The sequence below is a fragment of the Elaeis guineensis genome, chromosome 8 (genome assembly GCF_000442705.2).
Source record: "Elaeis guineensis isolate ETL-2024a chromosome 8, EG11, whole genome shotgun sequence".
Classification (NCBI taxonomy): domain Eukaryota; kingdom Viridiplantae; phylum Streptophyta; class Magnoliopsida; order Arecales; family Arecaceae; genus Elaeis; species Elaeis guineensis.
This window is the reverse complement of record NC_026000.2, coordinates 123,228,436-123,246,364: the sequence shown is the minus strand read 5'-3', so window position 1 is coordinate 123,246,364 and position 17,929 is coordinate 123,228,436. Positions and strand designations below refer to the sequence as shown.

The 17,929-nt window shown below is 34.0% G+C and overlaps 1 protein-coding gene across 1 annotated transcript in view; it reads left to right on the top strand.

Annotated features, from left to right (window-relative positions):
• LOC105061425 (protein MICRORCHIDIA 7) overlaps positions 1 to 17,929 on the top strand; it is a 24,077-nt gene extending 6,148 nt beyond the window's left edge. The window contains 16 exon segments of the mRNA XM_010945465.4: positions 3,162 to 3,237; positions 4,498 to 4,623; positions 5,423 to 5,521; positions 5,768 to 5,869; positions 7,286 to 7,447; positions 7,539 to 7,634; positions 8,289 to 8,340; positions 8,413 to 8,524; positions 8,623 to 8,696; positions 8,855 to 9,127; positions 9,130 to 9,275; positions 14,131 to 14,228; positions 14,317 to 14,389; positions 17,228 to 17,321; positions 17,324 to 17,349; positions 17,449 to 17,929. Coding sequence (XP_010943767.4) covers positions 3,162 to 3,237; positions 4,498 to 4,623; positions 5,423 to 5,521; positions 5,768 to 5,869; positions 7,286 to 7,447; positions 7,539 to 7,634; positions 8,289 to 8,340; positions 8,413 to 8,524; positions 8,623 to 8,696; positions 8,855 to 9,127; positions 9,130 to 9,275; positions 14,131 to 14,228; positions 14,317 to 14,389; positions 17,228 to 17,321; positions 17,324 to 17,349; positions 17,449 to 17,523 — 1,684 coding nt within the window. The 3' untranslated portion in view covers positions 17,524 to 17,929.

Here is a 17,929-nt window from a genome sequence, read left to right as displayed (position 1 = left end):
CCTAGTTTTCAGAAATGGCAATCATGACTGCTTGATTTATTCCTATCCAATTATTGAACTGATGTTAGACTGAGCCACATAGGGTCCCACCAAGGCCTCTTCTTGGATAGCCAAGTAGGTCTGCGACAAATCATGACATCCTGGGTTGCAGCAAGGGAAAATTTTGTGTGTGCTTTGGTGCAACTCAAGTGGGCACCTTAGTGGAATATGGATTGCATGGTGCACCATAGAATCACTCATGGTGTCCTTGGCCCTTGGTTTGCTGTTGAGCATGTTGATTGACAAGTAGAAGGCTATGTAGATTCAGTGGAAACACCAGTAAAGCCATTTTTTCGTAATATGGTTTTGACTGAAATGCTATTGTCCTATGTTGTTCTATGAGACTCATGCTTGTCCTCTCATCTGCTTTTGAGTTGTGGTTAGCCTTTTCTCTTCCTATTTTCATTGTGCACTCACCAATAAAAGCCATTTTTCTGTAATAAGGTTTTGACTGAAATGCTATTGTCCAATGTTTCTTTCATGTGCTTTTGAGTTGTGGTTAACTTTTGCTCTTCCTATCGAGTACTCTAGTGTATTTCTGCGATAAATATAAGAGATGATCCATGATCAAATAGGTGAATTCATAAAGGATACAAGTACAACTGTTGTGTTCCATATGATTGATTATTAAGGTCTAAAATCATTAGAAACTTTAGTCATTTCTATTTTTACGATATCCTAAAGGGTCAAAGGAAGCTCTCCTATTCATAAATGTGGATGCATTAAGACATCAGGCTCAAGTATTTACCACTATTTGGTATATATCATGTTATCAATATATGTAAACAAGTATAAAAGGTGTTTAATTGGTTGGTTATTCTAGCTTATTTGTTGTTTGAAACCTTTGTCTTGGAATTATGTTAATGGATTGCTTTATTGCTTCTAGTAGGATCAAATTCCTTTTATCCTGATGTCTTCAATCCTCAAATGGCCTTGTGTCTAGTGGTGTGATGATGCCTCTTCTTGAGCTCCTTGATTGGGTTATGTTTCAGTATAATGGTTCATCATGTCTTCCAGTCTCGGGTGTACCAGGTGTTGGTGCTACAAGCTGACCTTATCGATGTTGTACTAGGATGTATTGGTACAAGTACGGACTGGTATTGTGAATGATGCAATCAAGCCCTAAAATATGGCTTGTGAACATTGCCATTGAGCCTTTGCTAGAAGAAGAACTCTCAGCCATTTCACCTCTATAACAATACTAGTAGAGCTATAAAAAAATAATTTTGCTGTTGATTTAGTTAAGTAGGTTTACTTTTCCTATTTCAACAAGATGATGCATCCTTCAGGGGTGGACATAGCTATTCACTAGATTCGATCAAAATCATCATTTGTATTAGCATAATTATAACCACCAAGTGCAAGTTGACAGTGCCCTTCATATTCCTTATTGATCCTCTAATTGTCCTTTTGGTGAACATGCTCTATATTGTTTGGATACAGGTCAATATTTTTCTACATTCATTATATCTGGCCTTGCAATGTTGTTGATTACATTAGGCTTTGAATAAACTTGCAGCACTTAATTTGATTCTTTCATGGTCCAACATTGTCTCTTAATTTATCTTTAGAGTAAAATGGATTTCTTAATGTGTCATTGTCCATAGTCCACCCTAAACCCAAATATCCATGCAAGTTGGGGTTGCTAATACTCATAATTACTACAGAGTTGGAACTGGAAATGACAAAGATTTGCAGTACTGTATTGGGCATATCATACAATATCAATATTGAACCGATACTCAATACAGGTGGCATACCGAGGGTTCAGTACGAACATTGCAAACCTTGGTTGCATGTATATTTTAGTCTGTGGGATATAAAAACCTGGATGTCTATACTTTATCATGATTTTCACATTTTATAGTTGTATTATATATATATATATATATATTATATATATATATATATATATATATATATATATATATAATAAATAGCTTTGATGAGTTTTTAATTGGTAATATGTGGACAAGGTGGGACAGAGGAGCATGCATGAAGGGTTCTTCGATGACTAATTATTCTTCAAGAAACATAGTTAATTTAGTAAATCCTTATTATTCTATGGTTTTGTTGGAGTATTTTCAGGGGATTTCCTAATAAAATTAAATATGTTGTAGTTTATGGGCATGTCTTTGCTTTGAAATAAATCTAACTCATAGTGCTCGCCACATGTGCAATTAGATCAACATTAAGCAGGGTATACCAGGGGAGTTATGCTGGTTTGTAGATTTCCTACTTCTCTAGGCAAGAGATAGTTTTATGGAAAGAATTAGGGTGAAAACCTAGTATGGTTTGGATGTGCAAACTGTGACCAACTTTGGAGTTTGCTCTTCAGGTATCTTGAATATACTAAGATATCTTCATTTCTGAATTTACAATGTCTTGTTGCATGACTTGATCATGATCAGACTCTGCTATGTATGTTGATTTGATGCAAGGTTTTCAAGCTCAATAACAGACCCCATATTGAGTGTCTTTACACCAGTGTCGTATAGTACATACATCGTTACCAACACTCAATTCAGGGACATACCCAGTCTCAGTACCCTACTCGTAAACTATGGAACATTCAAGATTTCAAAGCTTCATTTGATGTGATGTAGGGTTACATATTGAACTAATCCAAATAATCTGCTGCATTTGGTTGATAAATACCAATTACTATGACGTGCATGCTTAGGCGTCAAAAAATTCGCTATGAGCATCATTGCTTCTCATGGATCATTTTTTGAGTATCATTATTCTGTTTGAATTTTAGCATATTCACTGATGAATTTTGATGATTCTCATCATTTATAGCACCTTATAATTCAGAATCATTCTATTACTGATTATACTGTTCTTTTTTTTTTTGGGGGGGGGGGGGGGGGGACGGGGGGGTCTGTTCCCTTTACTAATTTTTCTCTTCTTCTCTTGACTAAATGCTCATATTATCTGAGAGATTTCGCTTTACCTCTTACCAGATTTGACCGATGTTTCCTCTTTTTTGTTGTTTTAAAATTTTAAATTGATGTTAGTCTACATTGTTTTAGTGATATTAAATCATTGGTATGTGATCCTTGATTCTCTTTTTCTTTAAAATAAGAATTAACTAACATGTTTCAGTTTTTGTTTTCTAGGCCCACACAGAGCATTGGAATATTGTCCTACACATTTTTGAGGACCACAGGAAAAGAAGATATCATAGTTCCTATTGTAAGCGTATTGGAGGATCCTTAAATTGTTATCAATTATTTTGAAATTACTGATAGAATGACTTATGCAAGATTCTCATCCTGCCAATATCTGAGATACATATTTGAAGTAGATACCAACTCGTTAATGTTTAATATGAAATTTGTGCATATACAGTCTCTCAAGTGTAACATGGGTTGCAATTGATTTGCAACACTTCTACAACTTTACATTGTCCTCACATATTCATGGTGGAATCTTTTTGGGAAACTAACCTCATTCATTTTTTTCCAAAATTTGGAATCACTTGAAATGCTCAGAAAAATTGCTGTAAAATATATGCATGCATATTGTATATGAGTGCATTCATGTGATAAGTCCCAGAAACCATTTTAAATCATTTTCCCATGTTCTTTTCAGTTTGGCAAGTGTGGGCGTGGGCTTGCTCAGCTTGAAGCAGAGAGAGGCTGTTAGTTGAGCTTTGCTCTGGACAACCTACTGTGTGACGTTTAATATGATTGCTCAAGTGTATAATTTGAACTAGTATTAACTATGCAGTTGTGATATCAAAACAACCATGACAAGCATTTTGTTGTAAACTTCTATGAAAATGAGATAACATAGCTTGATTTTAGAAATCAAGACTTTGTATTCTCTTGAGAATATTTTGTGTCTGGATAATCATGTATCAAACTCCTTCATATGATGTAGGTCCATTAAAGCTAGATATTGTATTTTATGCTTGGTGCCTATTGTTGCATATTTTATGAGGTGTTCTTGTCATCTAGGTCATATTGAATCTTGCAGCTTTGTAATATGTACTTCTTCAATACTTGGCTGTAAGTTATTTTTGTGGAAATATATATATCCTACAAGTTTTTTACTTTGTGAGACGCTGTATCCCTGAGGGCTAACCTCATTGTATTTTGGGTTTGTAATCTCGATACACTTTTGTTAGGCCTTGGGATGGGAATGGATCAGGCTACATTGGAATAGCAGCTCCTATTTCCAAGCCTCCTTAGTTTGGTCTGGTCCATTATAATGGGATCCAAATTTCTCAGACTTTTACATAAACTAGCCTATCAAATTGACTGGCATTTAGACTAGGATATAGAACATGGCAGGGTATATGGGTGTCATAGTTGGTTTCCTTTTGCAACCTTTATGTATGAATGTTAATGTAAGCATTCGTGGTTTACGTTTATGGTTTATAAATTTGTTGTCCATGTTGTTGTCAATTTGTTAAGAGGCTTAATTGTCATGCATTTTTGTTTCTTGCAGATTGATTATGAGAAAGAAGGAGAAACTTGGAGTAAGATGACATGGTGTCCTTCAGTTTGGAATAATAATTTAGAAACTATTATACAGTGGTCTCCATATTTCAGTGAAGCTGATCTTCTTGAACAGGTGAATCTCCCTTTTCACATTTGATGATTATAGATGAGGTTGGATTTTTTCATGCTACAACCACATCTTTAACACTCTTCAGTTTCACTATTACATGCTCATCTAAATGCTTCAGGCTTAGTAATCATTCGATTAGCTATATTATTGGGAAGGATGGAGAATAAGTAATTGTAGTTACTTTTCTTTTCCTTTTCCTCAAAATAAAAGTTGATAGATAATGAGCTTATTTAATGTTTCACCTTTTGAAATAAAAAATCTAACCCCTCCAACCCTTGCCAAAAGAAAAAGGTGTGTGAAGTGAACCATGATGCACAGTGGTTCAGATTATTAATCGACAATAATAAGGGATAAAAAGAGGGAAAAAGAAGAAGGCAATGGAGAATGGACAATAATGATCGATGTATCTCCACTTGAGTATACTGCTGGATCTATAGGTTCATGAGGTGGTGCAGCCCATCTGTTTTTTCATTTTAATATTTACTGGTTAGGACAGAAATATGACAAACATTAGATATATACTTCCATTTTGGATGAGATTTCAGTTCCATTAGAACAAATGAATGTTAATTCATATTTGTGATGATTATTATACAACAGGTCTATCCAAGTTGGGTGGTGTAGTTTCTTTATAGTTCTTGTATGGGTAATTCATATACTAGCAACTAATATAACTATCTTTAAGTTCAATCCTTTTTGTGTTATCTCTTTTGCATTTTTTGGCATTAACATGAAACTGAGATTTGTCAAATTTACTATATTAAATAACTTTTTTCCATTATTTTTAATGCCATTCGTGCAGTTTAGTTCAATGTCCCATCAGGGAACACGAATAGTTATATACAATTTATGGGAGGATGACCAAGGAGAGCTGGAACTTGATTTTGGTGCTGACATTCATGTGAGTCTTTGTCACTGCACTTCTTATGCTGAATCTTCATCTCTTCTCATTGGATTTTGAAATGAATAGTAGCTGACTAGCTGTTGTTATATACTAAAGTGTAATCAAGTTTTTTGATGTGATGTCTGCTTCAAGAGCTGGATAGCTTCATTTGTTGCATGTATCATCAATTAGTTGGTTGTCCTCTTATTTTCACTCTAATTAGTAACTAGAGTTTATGCTTACTCTGTTTTTCAATGACGGCAGGACATCCAGATTAGAGGTGTTAACCGAGATGAGAGAAAGATAGAAATGTCCAAGCAGCTCCCTAATTCCAGGCATTTCCTGACATATCGGCATTCGCTAAGGGTATTCTGTACTTTTCTTTGTCAATCATCTTAATACAAACACCATCACCTTGCTCTTTGGCAAATTACAATATTTTTATAAAATCTGTGTGACTCTGTCTGTCTTCATACTTGTACCATCAATTTTAAAGATTTTAATAATTCCTGCTACTTCTTTCCTATCTAGCATTTCCCTTTAGCCTTTGTTTCAGATCTTTGCTTCTCATTGGTCATGTTAAAGGAAGATCCATGTTTAAATATTTTTTCCTTCCTCGCTGGTCATTGAGCCAAAGGCTAGAATGGTCATATTCACCTACTACTTGATGTCTTCATGATGATGTGCAGAACTTTATCTGTTTGCGTTGCCTTGTTTGACCTTTTGTCTTAATTTCTGTTCATGAATCTCACTCAGTCATCACATGCATCTGGGATGCAAATTATTGACAATTATTTGTTGCAATTCCTCTAGTGCAATCAGGACTCTGAAGGTGCTGCAGCAGCATACTATGTGTGTGTATATATATTTTGTGTGTGTGTATATATGTGTATATATATGTATGTATGTATGTATCTTCCATATATCTGTGTATTCTATGTAGTTCTTACCTAGATTGTCTTTTCTCTAACTAAGAACAGAAAAGTTTGCTTGTGTATTTTCTTCTTTATCATAAAATATTTATTTTGTATAAAAGTGACCTATATCTCTGCACTGTTGTTGAAATTTATTGGTACTTTGTGGATGCCACTGGCTTAAAGTAGCACTTTCTTACATCCCTTTTAGTGCATCTAACATTGCCAACATGTTTGTGCACCAAATAAAACTAAAAGCAAGACTGGAGATAATACTGGAACAAAAATAGGTCCAAACAAATGTCCAAAACCTCATAATGTCACTACATGTACTGATATGCTTGATTGTGAAGATAAGTTTCTGGATCTAGAGTTCCTAAATAGGTTGAAAGATCCCTATGCAAAAAAAGAAAAATAAGGGGGAAATGGCCTTCTTTAATCTGATTGAGGTATGACGTGGTGTGTATTGCCCTAGCTTTCCCCTTATGACAGCCTGTTCAATCCTCTTTATGTAGCATATTGAGCTTGGTTTAACCCCCTTTGATAATTTGAGAAAATATTAAACTAGTAAGAAAAGTAATCCAGGTTCTGCAGCACATTAGGTGAAAGATCAGTGAGGCTCTAAACTCTAAAGTTTAACTTAATAGGCACAATAAAGTGATAATAATGCGGTTGCATGAGCCAGAGAGGAGGAAGAACATGGTTTGTTAGTCCCGATGGTGTATCCTTTCTACACTGGTGTTCCATAGTTTATTCATTCCTAGAACAACATTGCATCCTATGACAACCTTATCATGAATTTACCTGTTCATCCTTCTGATGTGAATGGGCACTCTCATCTAATTCAATGTTTCGCTGCCATTTGCAGAGTTACGCATCGATTCTTTATCTCAGAATTCCACCTAGTTTCAGAATGATTCTACGTGGTAAAGAAATTGAACACCACAATCTTGTGGATGATATGATGCTAAAGCATGAAGTCATCTACAAGCCCCAACCAGGTGCCGATGGACTTCTCAAGGATTCAAATGTAATCCATCTTTGACTTTGTGCCCTTCATCTGCTTGAAATGCTTTGGCACTAATGGTTGTCAATTTGACTGGTTATCCTATTTCAATTAGATGGTTGCTGTTGTGACGGTTGGTTTTGTGAAGGATGCAAAAGATCATATTGATGTTCAAGGATTTAATGTCTATCACAAGAATCGACTAATAAAGGTGCGTTTTGTTATTCTTCTTCTGCTAATATAGAGATTCTCAAGGTATTTCCTTTCTTGGTTTGAAAGTCTTAAATTTATTTTAGAGGTCCATTGAATTTAGAAGAAAACATAGATGTCAAAACTATATAGTGGAGGCATCATGTCAAGGATTCAGGTCCCAACGGAATGCCCCATGAGATATCGGAACGAAAAACCATCCATGTGTCGGGACAGAGCCATCCCGCTAGCATCCTATCATCACGATCGGGATATCTTGGGACATCCTTTGACCCAAGTGTTGGGACGGGCCAGGACAGTGGTGTGTTTCGTTCCATGAGAAAACCGAGACAGGCCCATCTCATGGGATTTAAAACCTTGCATCATGTCTTCAAGATCAGTTTCAGTAAACCAAGATAGAGTGAAACAAGCTTTTGGGGGGTTATTTTCAGTGTTTTGGCTGAAACACTGAACTTGGTTTAATTGGCTAGCATGCTGTCTCATGACCTTGAGGTTATTAAGTGGATACTTCTCAGCATGAAAGGAAATAGTGATTGTATGTGAAATATAGAATTTGATGTGATCAAGAATTTTCCCTTGTCAATCATCATTTTCTTTTGCACTAACTTTTGCTTTTGACATGTCTTATCATGCACCTCTTCTTGTTCTCTTATAGCCTTTTTGGAGGGTCTGGAATGCTGCAGGAAGTGATGGACGTGGAGTTATAGGTACTTCATTTTCAACTATCTATTTTCACAAAACATTGGTATATGAAATTTTTTCTAAAATTTTCATTACAGGTGTCTTGGAGGCAAATTTTGTAGAACCAGCTCATGACAAACAAGATTTTGAGCGCACAACTGTGCTATCAAGGCTTGAAGCACGTTTGGTTAAGTTTCAGAAAGAATACTGGTTTGTCCTTATATTTGTCATTTTGTCTTGAGGATATTTAGCATTATGGTATTGTTTTATAATAATAAATGCTATCTTATGTTTTAAACTGCCTTCAGGTCAAAAAACTGCCATCACATTGGCTATGCTGCACGGTGTAAAAAGAAACTTGTAAATAATGCAGAAGATAGAGGTACTAAAGCAATGCATTTACCTTATTGATATTAATCCACAGTTTATTTGGTGAATCTTTTTTGACAATTTTCAACGTTAGTTATGGGGAAGATTCCAGTTGCAGATCAAATACTTTCATATTTTTTGCTACTATGATGTGTTTTATCTTTTTGACAGCAAGATCTCCCGAAGCTCCTCATCAACCATCATTTAGGCATTCTAGAAAGGAAACTTCTCCAAGCAATGTGACTCCTGATGTCAGCAAATCAAAAGATTTTAAGCAGCAAAATGCCAAGAAATTTTCTTTACCCTCAAACCACAATATGGGAAAAGCTGACACTCCACCTGTTGGATCAGCAAAAATGGGGAATTTGAGAAGTGTGAATGGACATGAATCTTTTGTGAAGGAAAATGGAGTAAATGGTGCTGAAGGGCTTGAAAATATGTCCCATTTTCACAATCAAATTTTCATGAAATACCGCATGCTTTAGCTGATCTGAGTGATTCTGAGGCTGAACACATACCTGGTAGGAGATCTGAACATGAATTGGATGGTTCAAAGGCATCTCCTCAGAAATCCTTGCAAAAATATACAAAGGTGATACCTAAGGCCTTAATCAAAATGTCGATCATTTTCAACTTCATATCATGTGCATTTTGATGAAATAAAACTTCATTGAATGCTTCATAAGAAATTGTGTCAGATTGTAAATCTGACCAATGACTGACCGTAATTTCTAACTTGTGTTTTTATGCTCTCAATTGAGGGATATTGTTTCTTGCTGACGTTGTCTTTGTTCTATTGCTCAGCATCATATTCAATCTTATATTTTTCTCATTATTGTGAATTTGATGTTATCTTTGATATGAGTAGGGGTGGCAATTTTTGACACGACATGTGAATTCAACACGAACACGACACGGAAAAATCTGGTTCCGATTTAAGCTTATGCGGGTTTGGGTTAAAAACGGGTTGACACGATTATGACCCGCAAAATCCATGTCATTTGCGGGTTGACTTGCGAATCCGAAATAGACCCGCATAACTTATTTAACATTTTTGTAAATTTATGCAAAAGAAAGGTTATTTCTGTCAAGTTCATAACAATCTAAACCCTAACAGCACCTAACCATTCTAATCTAACAAAAAAAGCATGCTTTAATTTATAAATACTAATATTCTTTTGCAGTTTAGCTGAACCCCCAAAAACAATCAGGTTTATTTAATTTTTTTCAGATTTTTATGTCAATTTTGTTAATCGTGTCATAAATGTGTCATGTTCGTGTCGATCCGACACAACCCGTTTGCGGGTGACCTGTTTAATAAGTAGTCCATGTGTGAATTGTGAATTCCAATCTATTTAATAATCATGTCGTGTTTGTGTTTAGATTATATGGGTCGTGTCGTAAACGGGTTGACCCGTTTATGACCCGCCAACACGAATTGCCACCCATATGAGCTTGATGAACAAAATAACTCAAACCTTTATTTGGCTCGAATTATATTCCTCATTACAGATTTAGGATCCCAACTTGAACACAACCAATAATAATGGATCTGTATGAGTTCATTCTTGTAAATTGATATGGATAGTTGTTGACTTTACCGATATTTTTCAATAGCATAATTGTAAAAGTTGCAATGTAATATCATTGGAGAAATAATGGCATGCAATAGTGTATGCATTGAACTGAATTGCCGATCTATATCCAATCATTAATTTCATATATATCAAAATGTTTTTGCTCTAGAAAAGCAACTAAGATAAGAATATAGTTCAACCATTATTTTAGGCCTTGTTTGGGATTGTTGTTGGTAGTAGAGTTTTTAATAAAAAATTATTTGTTGTTTGGTAACTATATTTTTAAAGTATTGTGGAATTTATATGTCTGAGAAAGTGCCTTTTGTATGAGAAAATGGCAATTAATGATATTGCATAGTATTGTGTAGCATGATATGATGTGATATTACATATTATTACCTATTAAAATACTATATTGAAAGAAAAAGCTCAAAAGATATTCAATTCATTAATGAGATCCGATCTCTTAAAATAGATAAGAAACAAGTACACAAGGAAAGAAGTAAATACTTGAAAAGCAAGTACATAGTATGTTAAAGATACACTAAGTTTAGAGACATACTAAATATGTCCTTCCTATATAAGGCCTTATTAAATTAGCATAATTCTAACACTCCCTCTCAAGTTGGAGCATATATTCAAACATGCCCAGCTTGTTGCATATATAGTTGAAAATACCAAAAGATAGAGACTTAGGTCCTGTTTGAGATTGTTGTTGGCATTAGAGTTTTTACAACTTTTGGAAGTAGAGCTTTTGAGAAGTAGAGTGTTTACAAAAAAACTATTGGTTGTTTGATAATTATATTTATAAAGTGCTTTGGAACATTAACGTATGTTTGGTAATTAAAATAAAAAAGTGCTTTTAATATGATAAAATGATAATAAAAATATTGCATAGTATTGTATAGTGGAGAATAATATAATATAATATAATATAACATAATATTATTATCATACAATACTATTGTTATAATTATAAATAATTTATAATATGATATAATATATTAGTTATAGTATAATATAATAATAGATTATTATAATATAATTATATTATATTATTATTAAAATATTATTATGTTATTATCGTATTTAATAGTATAATAATATTATAATAGATTTTATTATATGTCTATAACATAAATATTATTACATTTTAAAATATTATTTTATTATATAATATTATTATCATATAATGTAATATAAGATAATATTATAATATAATATATATTGTAATATAATATAATTATAATTATGATGTAATATATAATGTAATATAATATAATGTATTATAATCTAATCTAATAATAAATTATAGTATAACAGATTATATTATATTATTATAATGTAATAATATTATATTTTTAATAAATATTGTTATATCAAATTATATTGTAATACTATAATAATATTATAATAGATTATATTATATATTTATAATATATCATAATATTAATTTATTATTATATTATATTAGATTTTAGTATAATAATATAATATGATATAATAAGATGTAATTATAGATTTGTTAGTGGGTATTTTGGTCATTATAAAAATTTCATTTAAATCAACACAGCTTTCAATATTAGTTAGAAAGTATTTTTGGAGAAAACTTCAAAATACAGCTTTTCCAAGTAGATCTTTTCAGCTTTTTGATAAAGTCAAAACAGCTTTTTAATTTTTTACTAAACATCACTATACCATCCAAAAGTATTTTTTGAGGGTTAGAAAGTGCTTTCTGACACTCTAAAAGCTTAACCAAATAGGGTCTTAGTCAAAATATCAACTACTTACAACATAATGTGGATAAAGCTAGCCGATCATCATAGGTAGGATCTTTGAAATTTGAAAGATCTTCAGCTAGGTATCGCATCTTTCGTTGGACACCAATAAATAATTTGAATGATTGGGCCCACAAAAATAGTGTCATTGAGCTTTAATGTAGTCGCCGTTAGATTTCTTATTGCAACATTAGAACCAGTAGTCAAAGGTGTCGAGAGTTATTTGTTGTCGTGATTTAAGGATGCCGTAGTAGTCGGAGAGGAGGACAAAAATATCCAAACAGTAAAAGAAAGAAGGATATACCTATATATGGTAGTCAGAGAAATCACGGATAGTGTATGGCTTCCATGATTAATAGATAGCCAGAAAGATAGCCAAAAAATTTTTACATGACATAGGAAAGAAATTTATATTGATTTATCCAAGAACAGATTGCTCCTCGAGATGCACAAAATGTTCCTTAGCCAATCTTGTAGAATCATAAGCAAATTTCAGCAAATAGCAAGCAGAAGTATTAGTTAGACCTTCAAGATGTCAAAGGATGGATTGCTATATCAAACAAATTGATTTCAAGTCTGCAGTAGTAAGGATCCAACAAAGACAAAAATCCAAAGTCCTAGGCGGCGGTTAGGGTTTCAGCAAGAACCAAAGGCAACCATCGCCAGAGATCTCTAATGGTGGAGGAAGAGGGCGATGAAGAAGGCTGACAAGGAGATGGGAAGTGGCGGCGGAGGTGGTTTAAAAGGTTGTGAAAAGAGAGGAGATAGGTAGGGTTTTTGAGAAGGAAGTTGGAACTTTGGTGCGGCTAGGGCTTTGAAGGTTGCCGGTGAAGAAGAGGGGCTACAACATGGGCTGCTGCAGTGAGGGCTGCTGCGGTTAGGAGGGACTGTTTCATCCTATTGTGGAAGGAGGGGCGACAGAGGGCTAGGGTTGTGGAGAGGGTTGAAAAGAAAAGCTCAAAAGAAATTCAATTCATTAATGAGATTCCATCTCTTTAAATAGATGAGAAATAAGTATATAAGGAAAGAATTACATACTTGAAAAGCAAGTACATATCATGTTTAGAGATATACTAAGTTTAAAGACATGCTAAATATATCCTTCCTATATAAGTACTTATTAAATAAGCATAATTCTAATAATTATAATGTAATATGATTCAATATAATATTGTAATACAATGTATCATAATAATATAATATAATGTAATATGATATAATTATAATATAATATGATATTATATAGTATAGTATAATATTGTAATATGATATGATACGATATGATAAAATATAATATAGTAATACATTATTACATATTAAAATATAGTTATATAATATTATTAAAATATAATATAATATTCTAATATAATGCAATATAATATAATATAGTATGGTGTAATAATAATAATATAGCTATGCATTGTTATATCATTATAATAATATGATGTAATACGATAATGTGATAATACAATATAATTCAATATTTTAGCATCGGTATTTTGGTCACTATGAAAATTTCATCAAACCAAACACAACTTCCTGATATTAGCCAAGTAGAGCTTTTGCATTGAAGCCCCAAACACCACCAAATTGCACAGGAATGCTTTTGGAGGGCCAAAAAACACTTTTTAGCTCTCCAAAAGCATTACCAAATGGAGCCTTAATTGTTGCTTTATACTTATATTCTATAATATGTTGAGAATTATGGGGTACAATTGGATTTCTAATTGGTTTATTGGGTTTATTGCATTTGGTAAGATGATCTGAATTTTTATAATATTTGTTGCTTTACCTGTTTATTTGGAAATTGTTGTGGATACTGGTTATGTCAACATGAGCAATGTTGTTTGGATCTTGGTGAAGACAATTTTCATACAAATCTGACCTTGTAATCAAAATATTTGGTCTAGGACTCTGACCTAACTAAATATGTACAATATTTGGGCATGTATTGTGATGGAGTTTGATCTGGCCTGTGGCTGTGAAATTGTCTGTGATGATTATATGATGTGCAAGAATTGCACTTTAAAATGGTTAATTGCATTCTTATCCACCTAATGAGATTCATCACATAATACTGTGGAATTTGCAGGCAACTAATGCAAAATGCAATGGACACGGGACTGGTTTCGAGTACACCAATCTTAGCATTGAGAAACTAACTCATGAGAATGAGGCATTGAAGAAAAGGTGTATTATTTTCTATATTATATAACAAATTTGCTTGTCTTTTGGGGACAAGTTATTTACTGATTGGTTTTATTCTCAAATATTATAGAATGAAGGAGTTAGAGGGCTTGTTAGATGAACTGCAATATGAGAGGGACAGAAATACATCACTGACAAAGCAAGTAAGTGTCATGCTTTTTCTGTCACTTTAGTCTTTTTTGCAAATTTTTGCTTCTTGTATGTGAAATATGTAATCAGTAAGATTAATTCATTGTAAGGAGCTTTACATTTAATCTTTCTGATGCAAATTTGATTTTGTATGATGTGTGACTGGATAAGCTATCCAACAGAGCTGCAGTAATCTATTTTACATGTATTTTCTAGTTGCTTGACTCTTGATGAGTTGGCTATGTTATATTTCTTCAATAATTTTCTTTTTCATCATCTGTTGCTACTGGACCTGCCTAGATGCTTGGATAGTGGAGCAATTTGGTCATGACCTCCTGGCCCACTTAGAAATTAGATTGCCTTTCATAATGTGTAGTTTTAATGATAATGGTATGGTAGCATGTTCTTATATCTGCATTAGCATTAGTAATCATTAAATAGTTGAGAATTACATATGTCGGCAACTATAGATGTAACAATATTCTGAGATAGCTACAGATAAGGATGGAGTATTTATGCATTGCCCAAATAATAGTGATAGAAGATAGAGGATGATCAATTACTTCCACTCTCCTCTATGTATGTCTTGGAGAAAGGATGAGACAAATTTTGGCTTAAAATTGATGTGTAATTGCATCATTTGGGAGGGATAAGGATATCTGTTGGTAGAAGTGGGGAGGGATGAGGATATCTGTTGGCAAATATTGTGGACAGATGTAGGGTTATGATTAGTGCTTGGGGGATAACAGCACCTATCACCCGCTGAGGCAATATAACTAAGGTCAAGACAAGACCCATAATTTCTAAAAGCCCATTTGGATGATTTATCTGGATGGTTGAACCTCTCAAACCAGTCCAATTCAGTGGTTCACCAGTGGGATCTGAAGAAGGGGTTTTCTCAATGCACAACCCAATTTGTGTGTGGGTGTACTGATAAGTTTGCAGACTTGAGGTTAAAGCAGTCAATTCCTAGTTATGTTGGTGTTGAACTGAGGATTGGTCCTGAACTTGCTAACTTCCAATTGGTCATGGGTGCTTGAACAAGAAATTTCCAAAAGGTTATGTAGTCTTAATTGATCAAAGCAAGAATTAATGTTGAATTGGTGTTGGGGAGACTTTAGAACATGATGGACTAAAGATAAACTGACAAGAAGCACTTGAATGTTTTCTATAAAACACTAGAGGGATGATACAAGAGAATGCGATAGATGAAGATGTTTACACCATTATTAGACATGTAAGTTGAAGTTAAAAAGGCACAATCAGAGGGATGGTAAACCATAGATACACACCTCAGAGGCTTGAATATAGGGTGTATTACATGCATGGCATTTGTTGAAATAGATGCATGTACAAGGAATGGATCTATCATAGACGACAAGTTCAATGCTTTTGTAAGACTAGAACTAGCAGGTAGAATGAGGAAATAAGAGGAAGTGTAAAAGTTGCATGGCATTGCAGAATAGAGATGGTATGGCTATACATAGTGAAAGATTTGATGGGGCCTCTATGAAGAAGGGGTGCATGCACCAGCATTTGGGGGAGAGAACAACAGCATAGGGCCTTGTGAGACTTTTGGCTGGAGGGGGTGATGGAAGATTCTTGAAGCTTGTAGTTTATTTTTTTCTTTTCTTCTTTTGTTCTTTTGAGAATATATTAGAGCAAGCCTAATCACCTTCATTAAGGTAATGGGAGAAAGGATAAAAGCTAAGGAAGCAAACTGTATAAAAAGAAAGAAAAGGAGGAAAAGAGGAAGAAACAGAAATAAATCTATAGAGGGAAAAGACACGATGATCAACAACTCAACAACCTTCCTTAAGACAGCCCTTAAAACCCTTACAAACAAATACATGAAGCTTAGGAGTAGTTTTTACCCTTACATGAGCTTATGTTGATTTTGAGATCAGGCCACAAGTGGCTTGTGCTTCGCATATGTGCATATAGTTAGTGCAAGAGGTAAAGAAATAAGATAGTACTTCTAGCAATTATATTAATAGGTGTTAAATAAAAGTTTTACCATAGCAAGACTGTTTTCCTTTAATATTATTTCGTGCTTTTGACTACATTTGTGGTTAGAGTTTCTCATCAATAAACTAGTTTTACCGTCATCACAATATAAGTTGGGATTTTCGACATCATAGGTTTCTCTTGTAGCAGTCAGTTGCCAATAAAAAAATATTGTAAATTAAGATTTGCTAAACCAGTATCAGGGCTCATATCAATCGGTGACCAGTTCATTACGATACTTGTATGTACTATACCAAGCCGAGGTGTATTGGAGATGAAAGATGAGAGGAGTGGAGTAACCCTAACCTTGGGAGTAGAATCGAAGGAAGAGAGATGACAAAGGGGAGAAAGAGGAAGGAGAGAAGGGGGGAGAAATGTATTGATGGATCGGCATTGGTGTTGATCTCCCGAGAACCATGCTGGATAGAGGGAGATGGTGTCGAGGTCGATTGAGAGAGAGACTATCCAAATTGTCGATGTAGCGAGAGGGCATTTGTGTCAGTGTTGATAGACATAGATTGCTTAGAGGGAGAGATCACAAGGGGGGAGAGACAAGAGAGAGAGATTGCTGGGCAAGAGAGATCACAGAGATAGAAGAATTGAGAGGGAGAGCCAGAAAATTCTATATAAGTAGTATCAGCAAATTACTAAATGATTTCATATGAATGCTTCCTCTTTTTCTTGAATTAAGGGATTCTTCACTCGAAGCTTGCTTATAAATTGTATGCTTATATGCTCAATGTGCATAGGTATGTGCATGTAGGCTTTGAATCGAAATAAGGTGACAAAGTTGTATTTTCATTCTATGATATATTTCCTAATGGTTTTCCTTTCCGAATAACCAGCTGGAAGCAGTACAAAATAAGCTAGAAGAGGCAAGCAAAGAACAAGATGCTTTAATTGACATATTTCAAGATGAAAGAAATCGGCAGGAGAAAGTCAGGATAACTTGAGGAAAGAATTAAAGGTCTTGTCTTGTGTGTCACTTAATATTTGGCCTATTTTGCTTTGAATTGATAATTTTTCATTATTATAGATTTTGATCAGCTAATTGTCCTTTTTATAGGCTGCTTTGGCTACCATACAAGATTTGTCAGAAAAGCAGAATTTTAACAAGAATAATGTCAAACTGGAAGAATAGGTTCTGGTGAAGTTGAAGATTGCACTCCCTTATGACAACCATTATTTGTTCAAGACTCGATAATGGCTTACGATAATCCAGCATTCCTCTCAATTCCCAGTGATCACTAAATGATCAGTGAAGCATTAGTGACTGCAGCAGTAACTGGTGTTCCAACATGTATAATTCATGATTTTCTGAGTCGTCTCCAAACTTGTTGCAATTGAGAAGTGATCAGTACATGCTCCAAATTTTGGAATTGATTTTGATCATAATAGTTAGTTTGTACAGCTCCTAAACTTAACACTGAATTCATTCAAGGATGGTTCAATTTTTTTTGCCCATGCCCTTTTTTCCCCTTTTGTTCTCTTACCTATGTGAGTTCTTGTACATGGGCGGGAAAAAATGTTTTGGATATACATGTGTT